Below are 20,671 nucleotides of genomic sequence, written 5' to 3' on the forward strand. Positions count from 1 at the left end.
GAATATTACTTACAATGCTTAACACATTCTGTATTAATTTATTAGTTTAGTTCTACTTAAAATGTATTAAGTGTTTCTTTCCCACATTACTAGTAATAAAAAGATCATACCATAACATCAACTTAAATTTACATTGGTTTTAACATTGCAATCGAGTTTGTGCGATTTCGTGAAAAGTTCAAATCCATCAACAGCAATCAAACGTCAATTAGGTCTAATATAGCAGACACGAAAACAATGATGGGGATCCCTGATATATCATGATTTATGTCAAATCTTACGTTTTTCCTGATTGAACTATCCTCATGGAAGGCCAAATCTCCATAATCTTCAGGAATGGGGTGTTTCAACCCCACTAAAAATGGTTGGCCATTTTAAGCTTAATTTGTGCAAAGCGCTTATTGAACGCAGCACTTTTTTGGGCTGCAAAAGACTGTATATCCAGTGTAAAAAATGACGCATTGCGTTCAGGAATAAAGAATTGGTGCTTGTTCTTAGTTGATGTTTAAAAGCCCTTTGTATGTTATTGTTAAAAATTTATCAGATCTGCTTGATTTGAGATCCCACCAGCATCCAGCAACACCAACACATCACTCATTACATCTCATTGCTTTTATTGGCTTATAGTCGGTAGCCGGAATATGTCAGCTTGACCCAGTTATTTCGGTCCCTTTGTATTTGCGTATAGCATTTAGTGTATCAATTGCAAAACTGCTTCACACCAGATCTGAAAAGCCAAAAATTTTCTTTTTGCATTGTTCATAGACAACTACATGTGGCTCAAACCTTTATGTCCATCTGCAGGTTGACAGCACCCAGTTAAGGAAGATCTCTCAGTACATGGCCAGCTGGAACAAGGACAAAAATTAGGAGATTGAATCTGATTGGTCAGGTCTGTTAGAAAGACCTCCTGTTTTTAGAGACACTGTCTTCAGGATCTCTATATCTGTCTCGTATCCACACAATTTGTGTCATGGAAGCAATAGCCAAGTACGATTTTAAAGCAACTGCAGATGATGAATTAAGTTTCAATCGAGGAGAGATTCTAAAGGTAAGTCAGTGTAATAAATTACTTCTGCATCTTTCATTCCTGTCCTTCTGTATGATTAATCTATGAGGACCATGATATTTACATGAGCCTCTAAACCAGCTGATCGGTTTATCCTGTTTTACCACTGGTAATACAGAAACATAAACTTTAATCAGTGTCAGTATTTTGGTGTGACCAAGACAATAAATACCAGAGTTTGTCACCATAATCTCAATGACATTGTGATCAGTTTTGACCCTCACAAACTGGCTGCTTTTTAAGTACTGCAGGGCATCCAGTGTCAGTGAATTTCAAGTGATCTTCAACTGTACTAAATGGCACATAAATATTAGTCTAAATATTAGATCAAATATGTGGCCTGTATCATAATGAAACAGCACACGTAGGCTTATTCAAGCTGTTGCCCGCTTCTGAACCAAGGTCTGTCACCTTGACAACCCACACCCAACCCCCAGCCCCTCCAAGAATTCATCTCCATTCATAAGGCTTTGGACTGGATTCAGGAGTGCTTGCCATCCTGCTATAATTTAATTTAGGCCATGGATCAGCTATTTCAGCCCCTGAACCTTTCATCAAGCAAAAAACAAGGCCTCAAAGCTCCACATCATTCTCAAAGTTCCAGACAACTTTTAATCAGCAGTGTTGGTAAATGCTCCCTACTTTTGCCTGCTGCCAACTTGAGGATGATCACACGTTGCCTTTTTGACCTTCATTTTACATTTCAGCAATATAAGGCGTGGTCTATTTTGGCACACACATGAAGGGATAAAGATGTTGTGCCAAGTTTAACAGTAGCAGAGGGTCAGTAACGGTCCATCTATCAAGGGCTTTGGTCCATACGGTTTGAAAATAATATTTTTATCTTCTAAAGCAGTGATTCCAGAACTGGGGATACGCATACCCGAGGGGGTAAGGAGCAGGTTCTAGGGAGTATGTGAAAAGAATTGGATTTTGCTATGTCTCTAGAGTTTTTCAGAATGGTGCCAGAAACAAAACAGAAAATAGGATGCATTTCACCAAAATTACAATATCTTCAGAAAGCTGACTTACAGACTACAGCATCATCAGCAGGTGATTGCACATGCTCCATCTCTCTCTCTCTCTCTCACTCTCTCTCTCTCTCTCTCTCACACACACACACACACACATCTTTGTTTCTCCAGTAACATGTTAGAAACAGCCCAAGCGGTGATACTAGTAGTTCTGAAGTTATATTTTTGAGAGGCTTGGACGCATCATCTGGTTTGAACCAGCAATGGCAGATTCTGATCCGTCGCATAAAAAAGTAGTTCCATGACCAAAAGTGTTTTTTGTGACCGTACTCAGTTTTTCCTAATTTTTTTTAAATGTACTTGTTCATTGAACTGTTGTATATACAGTGCATCCGGAAAGTATTCACAGCGCTTCAGTTTTTCAACATTTTGTTATGTTACAGCCTTATTCCAAAATTGATTAAATTCATTATTTTCCTAAAATTTCTACAAACAGTACCCCATAATGACAATGTGAAATTAGTTTGTTTGAAATCTTTGCAAATTTATTCAAAATAAAAAATGAAAAAAATCACATGTACATAAGTATTCACAGCCTTTGCTCAATACTTTGTTGAAGCTCCTTTGGCACCAATTACATCCTCAAGTCTTCTTGAGTATGATGCTACAAGCTTGGCACACCTATTTTTGGGCAGTTTCTCCCATTCTTTTATGCAGGACCTCTCAAGCTCCATCAGGTTGGATGGGGAGCGACGGTGCACAGCCATTTTCAGATCTCTCCAGAGATGTTCAATCGGGTTGAAGTCTGGGCTCTGGCTGGGCCACTCAAGGACATTCACACAGTTGTCCCGGAGCCACTCCTTTGTTATCTTGGCTGTGTGCTTAGGGTCGTTGTCCTGTTGGAAGATGAACCTTCACCCCAGTCTGAGGCAGAGCACTCTGGAGCAGGTTTTCATCAAGGATGTCTCTGTACATTGCTGCATTCATCTTTCCCTCGATCCTGACTAGTCTCCCAGTTCCTGCCGCTGAAAAACATCCCCACAGCATGATGCTGCCACCACCATGCTTCACTGTAGGGATGGTATTGGCCAGGTGATGAGCGGTGCCTGGTTTCCTCCAGACATGATGCTTGCCATTCAGCCCAAAGAGTTCAATCTTTGTTTCTCATGGTCTGAGAGTCCTTTAGGTGCTTTTTGGCAAACTCCAGGCGGGCTGTCATGTGCCTTTTACTGAGGAGTGGCTTCGTCTGGTCACTCTACCATACAGTCCTGATTGGTGGAGTGCTGCAGAGATGGTTGTTCTTCTGGTAGTTTCTCCTCTCTCTACAGAGAAATGCTGGAGCTCTGTCAGAGTGACCATCGGGTTCTTGGTCACCTCCCTGACTAAGGCCCTTCTCCCCCGATCACTCAGTTTGGCCGGGCGGCCAGTTCTAGGAAGAGTCCTGGTGGTTCCAAACTTCTTCCTTTACGGATGATGGAGGCCACTGTGCTCATTGGGACCTTCAATGCTGCAGAAATTTTTCTGTACCCTTCCCCAGATCTGTGCCTCGATACAATCCTGTCTCGGAGGTCTACAGACAATTCCTTGGACTTCATAGCTTGGTTTGTGTTCTGACATGCACTGTTAACTGTGGGAACTTATATAGACAGGTGTGTGCCTTTCTAAATCATGTCCAATCAACTGAATTTACCACAGGTGGACTCCAGTCAAGTTGTAGAAACATCTCAAGGATGATCAGTGGAAACAGGATGCACCTGAGTTCAATTTTGAGTGTCATATACTTATGTGATTTTTTTTTGTTTTTTATTTTTAATAAATTTGCAAAGATTTCAAACAAACTTCTTTCATGTTGTCATTATGGGGTATTGTTTGTAGAATTTTGAGGAAAATAATTAATTTAATCCATTTTGGAATAAGGCTGTAACATAACAAAATGTGGAAAAGGGGAAGCGCTGTGAATACTTTCCGGATGCACTGTAAGCAATATCTGTGCTATGTGGCCCTAAATCAGCACTGCTGTGACTACCTACGGCACTCGGCCTGCGGCATTTTTTACAGCAGTGCTAATATAGGGCCATATTGCACTCTTGCTCGTGTGATATTGCTTATATACACTACCGGTCAAAAGTTTTGAAACACTTACTCATTCTTTATTATAATTTTTTTTTCACATTTTAGAATAATAGTAAAGTCATTAAAACTATGGAATAACATATATGGAACTATGGGAATTATGTTAAATAAATCAAAATTGTGTTATATTTTAGCATCTTCAAAGTAGTCACCCTTTGCCTAGAATTTTCAGAAATGTGCTCTTGACATTATCTCAACCAACTTCTTGAGGTATCACCCAGGGATGCTTTTTAAACAGTATTGAAGGAGTTCCCATCTATATGCTGGGCACTTATTGGCTGCTTTTCTTTATTATTTGGTCCACGTCATCAATTTCAAAAACTTTTTTTTTTTATTAAATTTTAGATTTATAATAATTAATTTAAAATTAATATGGTGGCACAATTATATTTTTGTCTACAAAACTAATTTCAAACATTTAAGCATACACCTTCAGATCAAAAGATTTTTAAGATCATGGGAAACATTTCGGTCAAGTGTTTCAAAACCTTTGACCGGTAGTGTATATTGTTAGGTCTGCATGTGTATTGTTTTAACATGTTAATATACTGTCAACCAAAATGATGAAAAACAAACAATAAAATAAAACTGGTACAATTAATATTTCCCACAAGTTAGAAATCCCTGTGCCCTGTATAATTAACAGCATTCGTCTATTCTAAATGTGCATTTCATTGGCCTGGTTTTTTATTGTTGATGATGATTGAAAAAAAAAATGTATATATATATATATATATATATATATATATATATATATGATATTTAGCCTTTGGTACACATCTTTGGCTTTGTGTTGATGAAGGGTACTTGCCTCAAAAAAGGTTGGGAACCAAGGATCTAAAAGTAGAGCTTTGTTAGAAAAACATTAAACACATACAAATAGTGATACTGTACATCCATTCTTGTGTCCTGGTAAAAAATGACCCTTTGACAATATATATTAAATGTGATATAAATGTTTTTGCATGATTGTTGGTTGTCTTATTGACAAAGGTAGAGAAATCATGTTAAAATAATTTTGGGATATTTCAGTGTGGTTTTTCACAGCAAACACTTTTTTTTGTTGTGTTGAATTTTGAGATGCAATTCTTAAGAGTGTGTACTTTTTTCAATCTTAAAGTATTTTCTCATCCTTGTTTACTGTGAATAGGAAACTTTTAGTAAGCCAAGTGTGGTTGATTTCCCTCTACTGTGGCTTTGTTGAGCTTTTCAAACATTGCTAATTGTTTGATCATCCCAACCAGCCTGACATAGCAACTGGTTCAACCAATGTTTTGAGTTTGGGGCAGGATTGTTTGCCCGACCAATGCCAGACAGGGGAAGTGTTCAGAAACCTTTTTGAAAACTGCTATTATTTTTGCAGTTCTGTTTGGTGGTATTAGTGGTGCAAAAATTAAAAACATTACCTTTTATATTTTTGTGAATTTGTGTGTAATCTCATGAGTCATAATGTTTCTCTATGATAGGTTAGTTTTATCTGAACAAAGCAAGCTGCTGTTCTTATCAGTTGTCATAATTGCTGTTTCTAGCAGATCAAATTGTGTCAAACTTTTGTCCTCTGTGCATATTGGCTTTCCATCGTTGACTTTACCCCTCAGAAGGAGGAAGTAAGGGACTTGAGAGAGTTGGTCTTGGTATTTTCCTTCCCTGTTCTGTGGCAAAGCCTGCAAAAAAAAAAAAAAAAACCTAAACTAACCAATCCTGGGCTAGAGGCAGTTAGCAATTATGAGTCTCAGGCCTTGTCCACACTGCGTTGAAAACGCATCTTTTTCTCTCCATTTTGGCCTTCCGTCCACACTGAGACGCCGTTTTTTGAAAATGCACTCCAAAGTGGATACATTTGAAAACGCCGTTTTCGTGTTGTAGTGTGGACTGTGAAAACGGAGGCTTCCGAAAACGATGATGCATTTTTAGTCATGGGATGCAGTCATGTATAATAAGTTTGATATGTAATAAGTTTTGTGAGATTGCCCTTACTGTGGGGGTAAGCCGCATCATCAGAAGGATAGTGCTCTTTGAAGCGGTCCAATATTTCGCCGTATTGGTTTTGGCATGATTCCCAGTCTACATTTTCACTTTTGCAACATTATAGTCTAGCGTTACCCGCAGCAACAACTCCACCCCATTGTCCATCCATTTAAAAAACTTGGTGCCTTTCCTCGACATTGCAGCGACATTTCAAAGTGTGCAGTACAGGGACGTAAGCGTTTTCAGATGTTTCAGTGTGGATGAGCAACTTTTGGAAAACGCTAGTGTGGACGGAGAGTGTTTTGAAACGAAAACGCCGTTTTCAAATGTATCCGGATTAATGTAGACGTAGCCTAAGGATTTTAGCCAATGCTTTCAGAGCAATCAGTTGCCCCAACAGTATAACAGTGGTAAAACAGGACTTAATTGAGTGTTTGAGGTGAGGATTTAAGTGGATTATATTAAAAGGGATGTTTCTGATTGTGCTGTTCTGGCTGATCGTAGACTCTGTATGTGTTGCGTGAAAGAGAGCATCCCTTTAATTTAAAAGGAAAAAATAGCCTATATCCCGTGGGAAATACAATTTGCTTGTAATGTGTTGTGGATATCCCCAAGCCCCAAGAGTCTGTTACAATGGAATGGTTGGCCTGGAAATCTAAGCTAATTACTGTATCTGCATCTTGACTGTGGGATAGGATTTGATCTTCCTCACTTGGCTTCTGTTTGGGACATTTAACTCCAAGGCACTTAGCTTAATCTTAAATCTTTTTAGATGCTGGTGCTTTTTTTCTCCCAAAGGCAGCATATAAAATTTTTTTTTTTTTGATGTTTTTCTCAATGTTTGCCCTACTTTCCCAATTTCATGAGAGTTGATGTTGGAGTTGTATCAAAGGACATAAGAACCTGGTAAATGAGTGGAATCCTCTCTCACATAACTCTTCTGTTTAATCAAAAATCTCTGTTTGAGCTAGGTATGGGTCAGGATGGTCGACTAGTTGTTCAACTGACTAGCCAAATTATTATTATTATTTCTTTATTAAAATATACGGTAAACGAAAATACAATATTAAGTTACGTTTAACATAAGCTACAGAATCAAAAATTCAACTAAATGTTTCATTGTCCCTCCCATATTAAAATTAAATCAAATTGAAATGTAATCTACAAGTATGTGACTGTGTACACCAATAATGATTATGGCCTTTATGGAAAATATTTTAGTATAATGTAACTGTTTGCCTGTGTCACTAACAAGGTTTGTGCTACATGTACAAAAACATATCTGTTGGGACTCGGGATAGGCGTCAAATACACAAATTAGAATCGTTTTGTCACTGCTGGCGGCTGTGCATTGTCAAACAACATCAACAGTTAACTGTCATGAGAAGCCCTGTCATGTAGATTCAATGATGATAGTCACACCCAGAGGTGGTAGCGTGGTAATGGGACTTTTACACCACGGGATGTGAATTTATTTTTAATAATTTAATGATCGGAGTCGGTTCATATCGCCACATGTAGGGCCCTATGATTTCTGCTATGCGGATTACTAATTACTAAATTAATAATTTAGATTACTAAATCTAGTCATAAAAATGGCATTAGCTATAAAATTGAATGTCAAGGAATTTGAGGTATTTGGGATGAAAATTAACATTTGAATGCACAATTAATCAAATTTAAATGGCGAAATGGCCTAGTGTGATTATTGAACCGCAATATGCTGCGATTTAACTGAATAAATATATAATCTGCATGTGCTGTGCTCTTAAAAATTAATGTATGATATACAGTTGTGCTCAGAAGTTTGCATACCCTGACTGAAATTGTGAAATTTTGGCATTGATTTTGAAAATATGACTGATCATGCAAAAAAACTGTCTTTTATTTAAGGATAGTGATCATATGAAGCCATTTATCATCACATAGTTGTTTGGCCCCTTTTTAAATCATAATGATAACAGAAATCACCCAAATGGCCCTGATCAGAAGTTTACATACCCTTGAATGTTTGGCCTTGTTACAGACACACAAGGTGACACACACAGGTTTAAATGGCAATTAAAGGTTAATTTCCCACACCTGTGGCTTTTTAAATTGCAATTAGTGCCTGTGTATAAATAGTCAATGAGTTTGTTAGCTCTCATGTGGATGCACTGAGCAGGCTAGATACTGAGCCATGGGGAGCAGAAAAGAACTGTCAAAAGACCTGCGTAACAAGGCAATGGAACTTTATAAAGATGGAAAAGGATATAAAAAGATATTCAAAGCCTTGAAAATGCCAGTCAGTACTGTTCAATCACTTATTAAGAAGTGGAAAATTTGGGGATCTCTTGATACCAAGCCAAGGTCAGGTAGACCAAGAAAGATTTCAGCCACAACTGCCATAAGAATTGTTTGGGATAAAAAGAAAAACCCACAGGTAACCTCAGGAGAAATACAGGCTGCTCTGGAAAAATACGGTGTGGTTGTTTCAAGGATCAAAATACGACGATACTTGATACTTTACTGCGCCAGTGCGACAAAAAAACCCAGTTACAATATGCCCGACAACACCTTGACATGCCTCACAGCTTCTGGCACACTGTAATTTGGAGTGATGAGACCAAAATAGAGCTTTATGGTCACAACCATAAGCACTATGTTTGGAGAGGGGTCAACAAGGGCTATAGTGAAAAGAATACCATCCCCACTGTGAAGCATGGTGGTGGCTCACTGATGGTTTGGGGGTGTGTGAGCTCTAAATGCACGGGGAATCTTGTGAAAATTGATGGCAAGATGAATGCAGCATGTTATCAGAAAATACTGGCAGACAATTTGCATTCTTCTGCACGAAAGCTGCACATGGGACGTTCTTGGACTTTCCAGCACGACAATGACCCTAAGCACAGTGGTTACAGCAGAAAAAGGTGAAGGTTCTGGAGTGGCCATCACAGTCTCCTGACCTTAATATCATCGAGCCACTCTAGGGAGATCTCAAACGTGCGGTTCATGCAAGATGACCAAAGACTATGCATGACCTGGAGGCATTTGGCCAAGACGAATGAGCAGCTGTATCACCTGCAAGAATTTGGGGCCTCATAGACAACTATTACAAAAGACTGCACGCTGTCATTGATGCTAAAGGGGGCAATACACAGTATTAAGAACTAGGGTATGCAGACTTTTGAACAGGGGTCATTTCATTTTTTTTCTTTGTTGCCATGTTTTGTTTTATGATTGTGCCATTCTGTTATAACCTACAGTTGAATATGAATCCCATAAGAAATAAAAGAAATGTGTTTTGCCTGCTCACTCGTGTTTTCTTTAAAAATGGTACATATATTACCAATTCTCCAAGGGTATGCAAACTTTTGAGCACAACTGTAATATCGGAATATCGATCGCAGGGCCCTGAATCAAATCAGATAGAAATTGTATCTTTGACTTTGAAGTATCGGCAAATATCGGATCGCAGGCCAAGAGAATCGATATAAGATCATATTGTCTTATTTACACCCCTATTTATTTGCTAATTTGAGTATATTTAATTGGTAAATGAAATAAGTAAATGTTACTTAACATTTCGAAGCTGATGTTCCCAGCGTGCACTGGGCTTGAATAATTAAAGAGCTTGCATGGTTTCACTGTTTGCAAGTTTATTTACACAATTTTTGTTGTTACTTTTTTTGCTACATTTGGTAACTTCTTGTTTTGTGAAGTCTTAAGTTCAGTTTCTTCTCATGATAAAAAAAAAAAAAGTATCTGTTGATTTGTTTCTATTGCCAGTAACACATGGTGATGTTGTTGAATTTACTACATAGCATGCACTAAATTTTCCTGTGGGAGACTTCAGTGTCACGTAGTACATGATTAAACATAGGATTTTAAAGTTAATTAAAAATGTAAATGCTCTAATAAGATGCTTATTTAAATTTTACAAAGTTTATTTAAGCACATCGTATTTGTAAGTAAATGTTACTGAATTTACTAAATTAGTCAAGTTTCAGTTACTCACTTTAATCAATATTATATCACAATGTTAAGTAGATTTTTCTTAGTTTTATACCATTAAGAATTACTTAGAAAAACTGTGTGCAAAAACTTGTAAGTTAATCTTACTATTCTTTTTTTATTCCAGTGTACTTTCAATTATCATCAAATGGTTAAAACAGCTTCTTTTAATGATCTCATGTGGATTCTATTCATAGATGATTTTTAATGAATATGCAGCCTGAAGCAAATGGCAGGTATAGATGCAGAACTGTTTAAAGTATTCAGACAACAAACGTATAAAAATGCCAGTGATCGCTTTGACAAACCATATATTTTCTTAATCGTCTATTTATTCAAAACATATCTCCTCATTCTAAATTTTATTATTATGAGTTTATAAGGATGAAAGTGAAGCAAAGCAGAACTTGTATAGTTTGAACAATCCAGGAGCAAATAGCGTCGTCTTCTGCCTTCAGGCATCACCATAAGCACAAAGGATAACGTACATCTGATCTGCACCAAAATCAACACATAAAGAAAGTAAGAAATGAACATGGCTGTAAAGTTTTCTATGCTGTTTTGCGTGTTATGTGCGTCTCGCTGTTGACAAGCTAGTTAGCTGACTTCTTCAAAGCTCTACTATGATGCAAAATGTCAAACGGAAATTGTCTACGTCATTCCTCAACTGAAGTCCTTTCTTCACCTATTCGATTGCGCATAGTGTCATGTATACTTGGATAGAGAAATAAAGACTGTTGCTACAAAAAACTAAAACCTGCGGTAGTTAGATTATAACTGCCCATGTTAACGTATTCATTGACACTTATGAGCCGGCTCTTCTTAGTGAATAATTAAGACTTAATTGACTCATTCAAAATAACCCAAGAAATGTTACTGTGTTATATGTACTTAAAATGTAGTTCCCTGTCTGTCACTCACTCGACTTTGTGTCAGTGTAGTGACACTAGGGGTTCGATCTTGAGAGCCCCAATCACCTTTGCTTAAAATAGAAAAGGCCAATGAAAATTGGCGAGTGGAATTTGCATGCCACTCTCCACCCCAGACATACGGGTATAAAAGGAGATGGCGTGCATCACTCATTCAGATTTTTCTTCGGAGCCGAATGCTTGTGTGTTTGTCCTCTTACCATTTGCTACGCTGCTGGATTCTTACGCCGCATATCAACGGTCACCCTCACACGGTTGAGTGCTGTGTTTCCCCTGGGCGCTTCGGCAGCCTGAGTCTGCTGGTGCTAAAGAGTATGTTAGAAAGCGTATATTTCCTTCTAAAAGAGCTCGCGCAAACACTTTTTAAAAATGTCCTTCCACGTTTGCGCTACTGGATGTGGCCGTTATCTCTCCCCTCCGGATACCCATGAAATCTGCCTCGAGTGTCTGGGGCGGCAGCACGCTGAGGCGGCTTTCGTGGAAGGGTTGTGTTCTCATTGTGAGAACATGCCCATGAGAACGTTGCGGTCGCGGCTCACTTCCTTCTTCATGAAGCAAGGAGCCACCACGGCTGCTCCCCAACCCGGTCCGTCCTGGGCTGATGCCCAGCCGGCTGGGTCGGCAAGCACCGCGGGCGATCTGGATGTGCACATGGGAGTGTTTCCGCCGGCTCAACCCCCGCGGACCTCCCATCCCCAGCACGCTTGTTCTGTCCGGACGAGCTGTCGAGCGATGCAGGCGGTCTGCCTCAGGGCGGGTTTAATGTGTCGTTTGCGGCTCGTGACAAGGATGAGCTTTCGGTCGCGGCATTGGAGGGTGGGCATCTGCTATAGGAAGTGGATGAGTCTTCTGAGCTCCTGCCCATGGGTGGTAGAGCACAGGATGAGGCGGACACTGAGATGGAAGCCGTGCTTGCCCGGGCAGCTGCGAACATCGGGCTGAAGTGGAACCCTCCACCCTGCCGTGAGCGTTCGTGGCTGGATGATTGGTTTCTAGGCTCGGAGCACGACTCACGGCCGCGCTCTGCCCTGGTGCATTTCTTCCCGGAAGTGCACGAGGCACTAACGGAGTCATGGAAGGCACCGTTCACGCTTCGCGGGCTTGTCCACTCTGACTACCCTCGACGGCGGAGCAGCTAAGGGATATGTCGAGCTTCCCCATGTAGAGCGCGCCGTAGCAGTGCATTTATGCCTTGAAGTGTACGTGTCTGCCATAGCAGCTCACCACGATACACTGGACGGCAATCCCTCACGACAGCATGACCTGATCAACAGGTTCCTCAAAGGCGCGAGGAGATTGAATCCTCCTAGACCGCGCCTGATCCCCTCTTGGGATCTCTCTGTGGTCCTACCTGCCCTACAGAGTGCCCCGTTTGAGCCCCTGGAGCAGGCTGAGCTCAGCACTCTGTCTCTGAAGACGGCCCTCCTGGTGGCGCTCACTTCCATCAAGAGAGTGGGGGACCTGCAGGCGCTCTCTGTTACCAGTGAATGCCTGGAGTTCAGGCCGGCACACTCTCACATGACCTTGATACCCTGGCCCGGTTACTTGCCCAAAATTCCCACCACTCCTTTTCGGGTCCAGGTGGTGAACCTGCAAGCACTCCAGAGGAGGAAGACCTGGCCTTGTCGTTGCTGTGTCCAGTTCACGCCCTGTGCATCTATCTGGACCTCACGAAGAGCTTTAGATGCTCAGAGCAGCTCTTTGTCTGTTTTGGAGGACAGCAGAAGGGGAAAGCTGTCTCCAAGCAGAGGTTGGCCCATTGGATTGTGGATGCCATTTCTCTCGCAAACCAGTCTCAGGACTTGCCGCGCCCCTTGGGAGTCTGGGCGCCTCCACTAGAGGCGTTGCTTCCTCCTGGGGCACTGGCAAGGGGGGCCTCTCTAGCAGACATATGCAGAGCTGCGGGTTGGGCTATGGCCAATACCTTTGCAAGGTTTATAACCTACGCATAGACCCTGTTTTGACCCGAGTGTTACGCGGTAACAGCAGGTAGACCGGGTGGCCGGTTGGGTGTACTGCTTGCGTTGCGTCTTTCCCCTTTTTTCAAAGGTGATAATGTGTGCTTTTTGTCCACAACAGTTTCCTGTACGCCTCTTTAATTCTTTTGCACTGTCCGTGACGAACTCGGCAGAGGAGTTACGCCACCAATCCCAGTACTCGTGATATTCCCCTTTTCAGGTGAACCTGTGTGCTTGGGCTCAGTGCTCCATGCATGGTGATTCCCCTTTGGTAATCCTGTATGATGAGTTTCCTCTGTTCGGTTTCACCTCGTCAGAGCTTTCTCTGTCTCGGCCACTGTGCTGTGTACCCTCTCTGTAGATAGTGTCCTCCTGTGGCATCATTCCATATGTGTACTTCCCCGTTGGTAAGTCCATGTGAGGTATGCTCCACATGTTAACCTCCCTCCGGCAGGATGTGGTCTCCGTAGTGCTCTCCTTCCTGGAGAGGGAAGAGCACTTCCCAGCACTATTCTAGAAAGTGCTCGGCGGGAGATTGCTTAACAACAAATTAAGAAAGGCACCGCCGGTAGCCTACTTGGGTAAGTGCCCTCTCCCCCCTTAACGGGACTAGGGAGACGCCTTACCTAACTCGCTGGAAGGTCACGACATGTTTGAGCGCTTGCTGCGAGGCACGCAGCAGCTTGCACGTGTCCACTCTTCCATGCCTCGTGACACGGTTTAGCGCCTGCACCGTTTCTTAAAGGAACCCCTAGTGTCACTACATCGACACAACGTCGAGTGAGTGATAGACAGGGAACGTCTTGGTTACTGATGTAACCTCTGTTCCCTGATGGAGGGAATGAGACGTTGTGTCCCTCCTGCCGCAGCGCTGAACCGGCCGCTGACATGGCTCCTCAGCATAAATCTGAATGATTGATGCACGCCATCTCCTTTTATACCCATATGTCCGGGGCGGAGAGTGGCATGCAAATTCCACTCACCAATTTTCATTGGCCTTTCTATTTTAAGGAAAGGTGATTGGGGCTCTCAAGATAGAACCCCTAGTGTCACTACATCGACACAATGTCTCGTTCCCTCCATCAGGGAACAGAGGTTACATCAGTAACCAAGACGTTTTCTTGTAATAAGTGAATAATCTGAAAAAACAAAAACAAAATTTAAATGAACTTTCAGGCATTTAAATATTTCATAAATAATAAGTGTAAAATTCTTTAAAAAAGCATCTCACTTTTAAACATTCAGTATTTTTTATCTGTCTCTCATGTCAGACAAATTCACTTTTAAAATGCAAAAAAACTATAAAAAATTGGCCTGTAAGAAATCTGACTGGCTGGTCATTTTTTTCATCTACAGCCACCTTGGATAAAAAGTTAATTTTGGACCCTGGCTGCATGTTCTTGGAATCATTCTGTGTTGTTTGTTGATCTGAAGCATCCTAATTATACAGAGCTTCTTTAACTCACTTGACTAGTCATTCAAACATCCCACCTTCTAGTCAGTTATAAAAAATATATAGTTTTGCAGTGCTCTGTAGTGCCTCGACATAGGCCTTAGAAATTATGTATTTTTAGTATTTTTAGCATATCTTTCACTGGATTAGGACACTTATCCAAATGTGCCCCTGGCACAAGGTAGAATGCCACTAAAAAGGATTTGCTGCCTCCAATGTTGAAGATTTGATGTTTTGCTAAAGACATGACTAGAAATGTTATATTCTGTAAATACAGAATCCTTTTATCTTATAGTTGCAGACAAACACCTGGCTGTTAGGATAACATGGGAGACTAATGTTAAGATGTTAAAAGCAAGGTGTTCTATAGATTTGTTTTGATTGCAGTTGATACCTCAACAGATTTTAAATACTAGAAAAATGCAAAGCATGCACAGACATACATTTGAAGTCAGAAGTTTACATACACCTTAGCCAAATACATTTAAACTCTGTTTTTCACATTCCTGACATTTAATCGTAGAAAATATTCCCTGTCTTAGGTCAGTTAGGATCACTACTTTATTTTAAGAATGTGAAATGTCAGAATAATAGCAGAGAGAATGATTTATTTCAGCTTTTATTTCTTTCATCACATTCCCAGTGGGTCAGAAGTTTACATACACTTTTTTAGTATTTGGTACCATTGCCTTTAAATTGTTTAACTTGGGTCAAACATTTTGGGTAGCCTTCAACAAGCTTCTCACAGTAAATTGCTGGAATTTTGGCCCATCACTCCAGACAGAACTGGTGTAACTGAGTCAGGTTTTTAGGCCTCCTTGCTCGCACACGCTTTTTCAGTTCTGCCCACAAATTTTCTATCGGATTGAGGTCAGGGCTTTGTGATGGCCACTCCAATACCTTGACTTTGTTGTCCTTAAGCCATTTTGCCACAACTATGGAGGTATGTTTGGGGTCATTGTCCGTTTGGAAGACCCATTTGCAACCAAGCTTTAACTTCCTGGCTGATGTCTTGAGATGTTGCTTCAATATATCCACATCATTTTGTGAAGTGCACCAGTCCCTCCTGCAGCAAAGCACCCCCAGAACATGATGCTGCCACCCCATGCTTCAAGGTTGGGATGGTATTCTTCAGCTTGCAAGCCTCACCCTTTTTCCTCCAAACATAACAATGGTCATTATGGCCAAACAGTTAAATTTTTTGTTTCATCAGACCAGAGGGCATTTATCCAAAAAGTAAGATCTTTGTCCCCATGTGCACTTGCAAACTGTCATCTGGCTTTTTTATAGCGGTTGTTCTGCGATTGATTTGTATTTTTCGCACCAAACTACGATCATCTCTAGGAGACAGAATGCGTCTCCTTCCTGAGCGGTATGATGGCTGTGTGGTCCCATGGTGATTATACTTGCGTACTATTGTTTGTACAGATGAACGTGGTACCTTCAGGCATTTGAAAATTGCTCCCAAGGATGAACCAGACTTGTGGAGGTCCACAGTTTTTTTTTTTTTTTTTTTTTTGCTGAGGTCTTGGCTGATTTCTTTTGATTTTCCCATGATGTCAAGCAAAGAGGCACAGAGTTTGAAGGTAGGCCTTAAAATACATCCACAGGTACTCCTCCAATTCAGTACACCTCCTGTCAGAAGCTAATTGTCTTAAGGCTTGACATAATTTTCTGAAATTTTCCAAGCTGCTTAAAGGCACAGTTAACTTAGTGTATGTAAACTTCTGACCCACTGAAATTGTGATATAGTCAATTAAAAGTGAAGCAATCTGTCTGTAAACAATTGTTGGAAAAATAATTTGTGTCATGCACAAAGTAGATGTCCTAAATGACTTGCCAAAACTATAGTTTGCTAACATTAAATCTGTGGAGTGAAAATTACTTCAACCTAAGTGTATGTAAACTTCTCAACACTCAAAGCAGATGGCTGCAGTAGTGACACCTATCTCCATTACAGTCTTTGAACTGTAGAGTAATGCAGATGCATGTTAACTTTAATCAGTGTCAAAAATGTCCAGCACTGATTTTCTATTCTTCTGGCAAATGTTCAGTCTCTGGATAACAAGCTCTGTGAGCTGAAAGCGCGGATCTCTTTCCAACGAGATACAAGGGACTGCTGCATTATCTGCCTTACGGAAACTTGGATGTCTGCAGAGATTCCAGACTCAGACATTGAACCCACGGGGTTCTCCTTGCACCGAGCGGACAGAGCGAAAGACCTCTCAGGTAAAACTAGAGGAGGTGGTGTATGTTTTATGATCAACAAATCCTGGTGTGATCAGAGGAACGTTCATTCTATCAAGTCTTTCTGCTCTCCTGATCTGGAGTTTCTTATGCTTCTGTGTCGACCATTCTGGCTACCGAGGGAATTCACAGCAGTCATTATCACTGCTGTGTACATTCCCCCACAAGCCAACACAGACCGGGCACTCAAGGAACTGTATGGGAGTATAAGTGAGCAGGAAACCGCGCACCCTGAGGCCGCGTTCATTGTGACCGGGGACTTTAATAAAGCCAGTTTAAAATCAGTCGCACCAAAATATCACCAGCACATTAGTTTCAACACACGAGGGGACCGGGTTTTGGACCATTGCTACTCTCCCTTCCGGGATGGCTACAAATCCCTCCCCCGCCCACCATTTGGCAAATCGGACCACTCTTCCATTCTGCTTCTGCCCGCTTATAGGCAGAAATTGAAACAGGAAGCACCCACCCTCAGAACGATCCAGTGCTGGTCGGACCAATCAGACTCTACGCTACAAGACTGTTTTGATCACACGGACTGGGAGATGTTCCGGTCCACCTCTGATGACGACATCGAGCTTTATGCTGATAGCGTAATGTGCTTCATCAGAACGTGTGTAGAGGACGTGGTTCCAACCAGAACAGTACGGATCTATCCGAATCAGAAACCTTGGATTAATAGCGATGTTCGCGCGGCACTTAATGTGCGGACCTCCGCTTTTAATTCCGGGAACGCGGAGGAGCATAAACAAGCCAGTTGTGCATCAGAACAGCAAAACGCCAGTACAGGAGCAAGATTGAAGGACAGTTTAACACCACCAACTCTAGAAGCATGTGGCAGGGAATTAACATCATCATGGACTTTAAAGGGAATAAAAAGTCCGCCATGAACACCGCTGCCTCTCTCCCGGATGAGCTAAATACTTTTTATGCTCGTTTCGAGGGAAATAACAACGCCCTCGCGGAGAGAGCTCTCGCGGCTGAAGCTACAGAGGTTAGTTCACTCTCCGTCTCTGTAGCGGATGTAACCCGATCCTTCCGACGGGTGAATATCCGCAAAGCCGCGGGCCCAGACGGCATTCCGGGCCGCGTCATCAGAGCGTGCGCGAACCAGCTGCTGGTGTTTTTACGGACATTTTCAACCTTTCCCTCTCTTTGTCTGTAGTCCCCACATGCTTTAAAACATCCACCATTGTGCCTGTTCCAAAACTATCAAAAATAACTTGTTTAAATGACTGGCGTCCTGTTGCTCTGACCCCCATCATCAGCAAATGCTTTGAGAGACCAATCAGAGACTATATCTGCTCTGTGCTGCCTCCATCACTGGACCCATTGCAGTTTGCTTACCGCAACAACCGCTCCACTGATGATGCCATTGCATCTACAATACACACTGCTCTCTCCCACCTGGAAAAAAAGAACACTTATGTGAGAATGCTGTTTGTAGACTACAGCTCAGCATTCAACACCATAGTGCCCTCCAAGCTAGATGAGAAGCTCCGGGCTCTGGGCTTAAACAGCTCGCTGTGCAGCTGGATCCTGGACTTCCTGTCAAGCAGACGCCAGGTGGTTAGAATAGGCAGCAACATCTCCTCATCACTGACCCTCAACACTGGAGCCCCGCAGGGCTGTGTTCTCAGCCCACTACTGTATTCCTTGTACACGCATGACTGTGTGGCAACACATAGCTCCAATGCCATCATTAAGTTTGCTGATGACACGACGGTGGTAGGTCTGATCACTGACAATGATGAAACAGCCTACAGAGAGGAGGTGCACACCCTGACACAATGGTGTCAGGAGCACAACCTCTCCCTCAACGTCAGTAAGACAAAGGAGCTTGTGGTGGACTTCAGGAGAAAAGACAGAGAACACAGTCCCATCACCATCAATGGAGCACCAGTGGAGAGAGTCAGCAGCTTCAAGTTCCTGGGTGTCCACATCACTGAGGAACTCACATGGTCCATCCACACTGAAGTCGTTGTGAAGAAGGCTCATCAGCGCCTCTTCTTCCTGAGATGGCTGAGGAAGTTTGGAATGAACCGCCACATCCTCACACGGTTCTATACCTGCACTGTAGAGAGCATCCTGACTGGCTGCATCTCTGCCTGGTACGGCAATAGCACCGCCCACAACCGCAAAGCACTGCAAAGGGTGGTGCGAACTGCCAGACACATCATCGGAGGTGAGCTTCCATCCCTCCAGGAAATATATACAAGGCGGTGTGTGAAAAAAGCTCAGAGGATCATCAGAGACTCCAGCCACCCGAGCCATGGGCTGTTCTCACTGCTACCATCAGGTAGGCGGTATCGCAGCATCAGGACCCGCACCAGCCGACTTCATGGTAGCTTCTTCCCCCAAGCAATCAGACTTCTGAACTCTTGATCTCCCACGATCAAATACATCAGCACTGCACTTTATTACCCTTACTCTTATATCTCACACCGGACTGTCATAAATGATATTATTATTATATTATATTCTCTCTTAATAACTGACTATCAACCGACAGCTGAATGTCAATACAGTACAATACTGTACATTCTATATATACTATATATACTTTTTTATATATTTTATTTTTAATTTTTATTGAATAATGTGTATCTATATAGTGCGTATTGTATACTGTACAGTGTATGTTATTATTTGTATATTGTTGAGTGTAATTATGTGTATATCAGATGTTTAAATTGTGTTGTGTTAATTCGATGTTATTGTAAATTGGTACTGTCTCATCACTGTCACGACTGCTATGTTGATCGGAACTGCACCCAAGAATTTCACACACCATTGCACTTGTGTATATGGCAGTGTGACAATAAAGTGATTTGATTTGATTTGATTTGATTTGATTCATGAAGTCTGGATGTGACCAAGACAATTAGTAGTAGACCACTCTTTGTCACCGTGATCTGCTATGAGGAGTTCATTGACATTTGGGATCATCTCTTGGCTCTCATGTAACCTTGATTTTCTGTTTTGAGCTGCTACAAGGCAAGCTACGTTTTTGAAGTAGCTTTTCCAACATTGCATCAAATACATGTGAAAGAAAGTGTTCCGATTCTCAAATAATAATAAGTCTCAGCTGCTGAAGGCTGATTAAGTACTTTCCAAACACCAGCAGCTTTCAGTTGCTGTGAAACCAACAGACAGCCAGTTGGTAGGCACAGAGGGCCATCTATTTATTGTAGATATAGGGCTTAAACTACTGGACTGAAAATGGTACAAGCCAGTAGACCTGAGGCCAGAATTATGGAATTTAGAGAATATTAATATAGTTCAACTGAATAATTGAAGATCTTGCTAAATTTCACCCATTGTCAGAGTGCTTTATTGCCCATTTTTGTCTCATGAGCAATTATGTTTCCTGTTTCTTTCATAAATGATTTAGGCAGGGGGGCCTGGGTAGCTCAGCGAGTAAAGTAACCTCCTTGTGGTCGTTATAATGTGGTTCTCGCTCTTGGTGGGGCGCGTGGTGAGTTGTGTGTGGATGCTGCAGAGAGTAGCGTGAAGCCTCCACACGCGCTATGTCTCCGCGGTAACGCGCTCAACAAGCCACGTGATAAGATGCACGAATTGATGCGGAGGCAACTGAGATTCGTCCTCCGCCACCCAGATTGAGGTGAGTCACTACCCCACCACCACGACTTAGGGCACATTGGGAATTGGGCATTCCAAATTGGGGAGAAAAAATAAAGAAAAAAATAAATGTTTAAGCACACTGGTCCAGATTTCCTACATTAGCCAAATTTTCAACCTCAGAAGAGCTGTTTTTCAACAGTAATCAAAATCTTTTATTATGTTGTAAGTGATTTTATGTCACCCTAATGGTATAGATAATAATATAGTAATTATTTCCTGGAAATTCAATACAAATTTAATATATGCATGCTTGACTAACTTGAACTTGCTGATTTATACTTATGTGTCGAACCTACAATTAC

General features: G+C 41.6%; 1 protein-coding gene across 1 annotated transcript in view; it reads left to right on the forward strand.

Annotated features, from left to right (window-relative positions):
• Positions 1-20,671, forward strand: part of LOC127446600 (growth factor receptor-bound protein 2-like) — a 50,027-nt gene that overhangs the window by 4,181 nt on the left and 25,175 nt on the right. Inside the window, exon 2 of the mRNA XM_051707649.1 lies at positions 805-1,051. Coding sequence (XP_051563609.1) covers positions 974-1,051 — 78 coding nt within the window. The 5' untranslated portion in view covers positions 805-973. The remainder of the gene's footprint in view (positions 1-804; positions 1,052-20,671) is intronic.

The sequence above is a fragment of the Myxocyprinus asiaticus genome, chromosome 9 (assembly GCF_019703515.2).
Source record: "Myxocyprinus asiaticus isolate MX2 ecotype Aquarium Trade chromosome 9, UBuf_Myxa_2, whole genome shotgun sequence".
NCBI classification, from domain to species: domain Eukaryota; kingdom Metazoa; phylum Chordata; class Actinopteri; order Cypriniformes; family Catostomidae; genus Myxocyprinus; species Myxocyprinus asiaticus.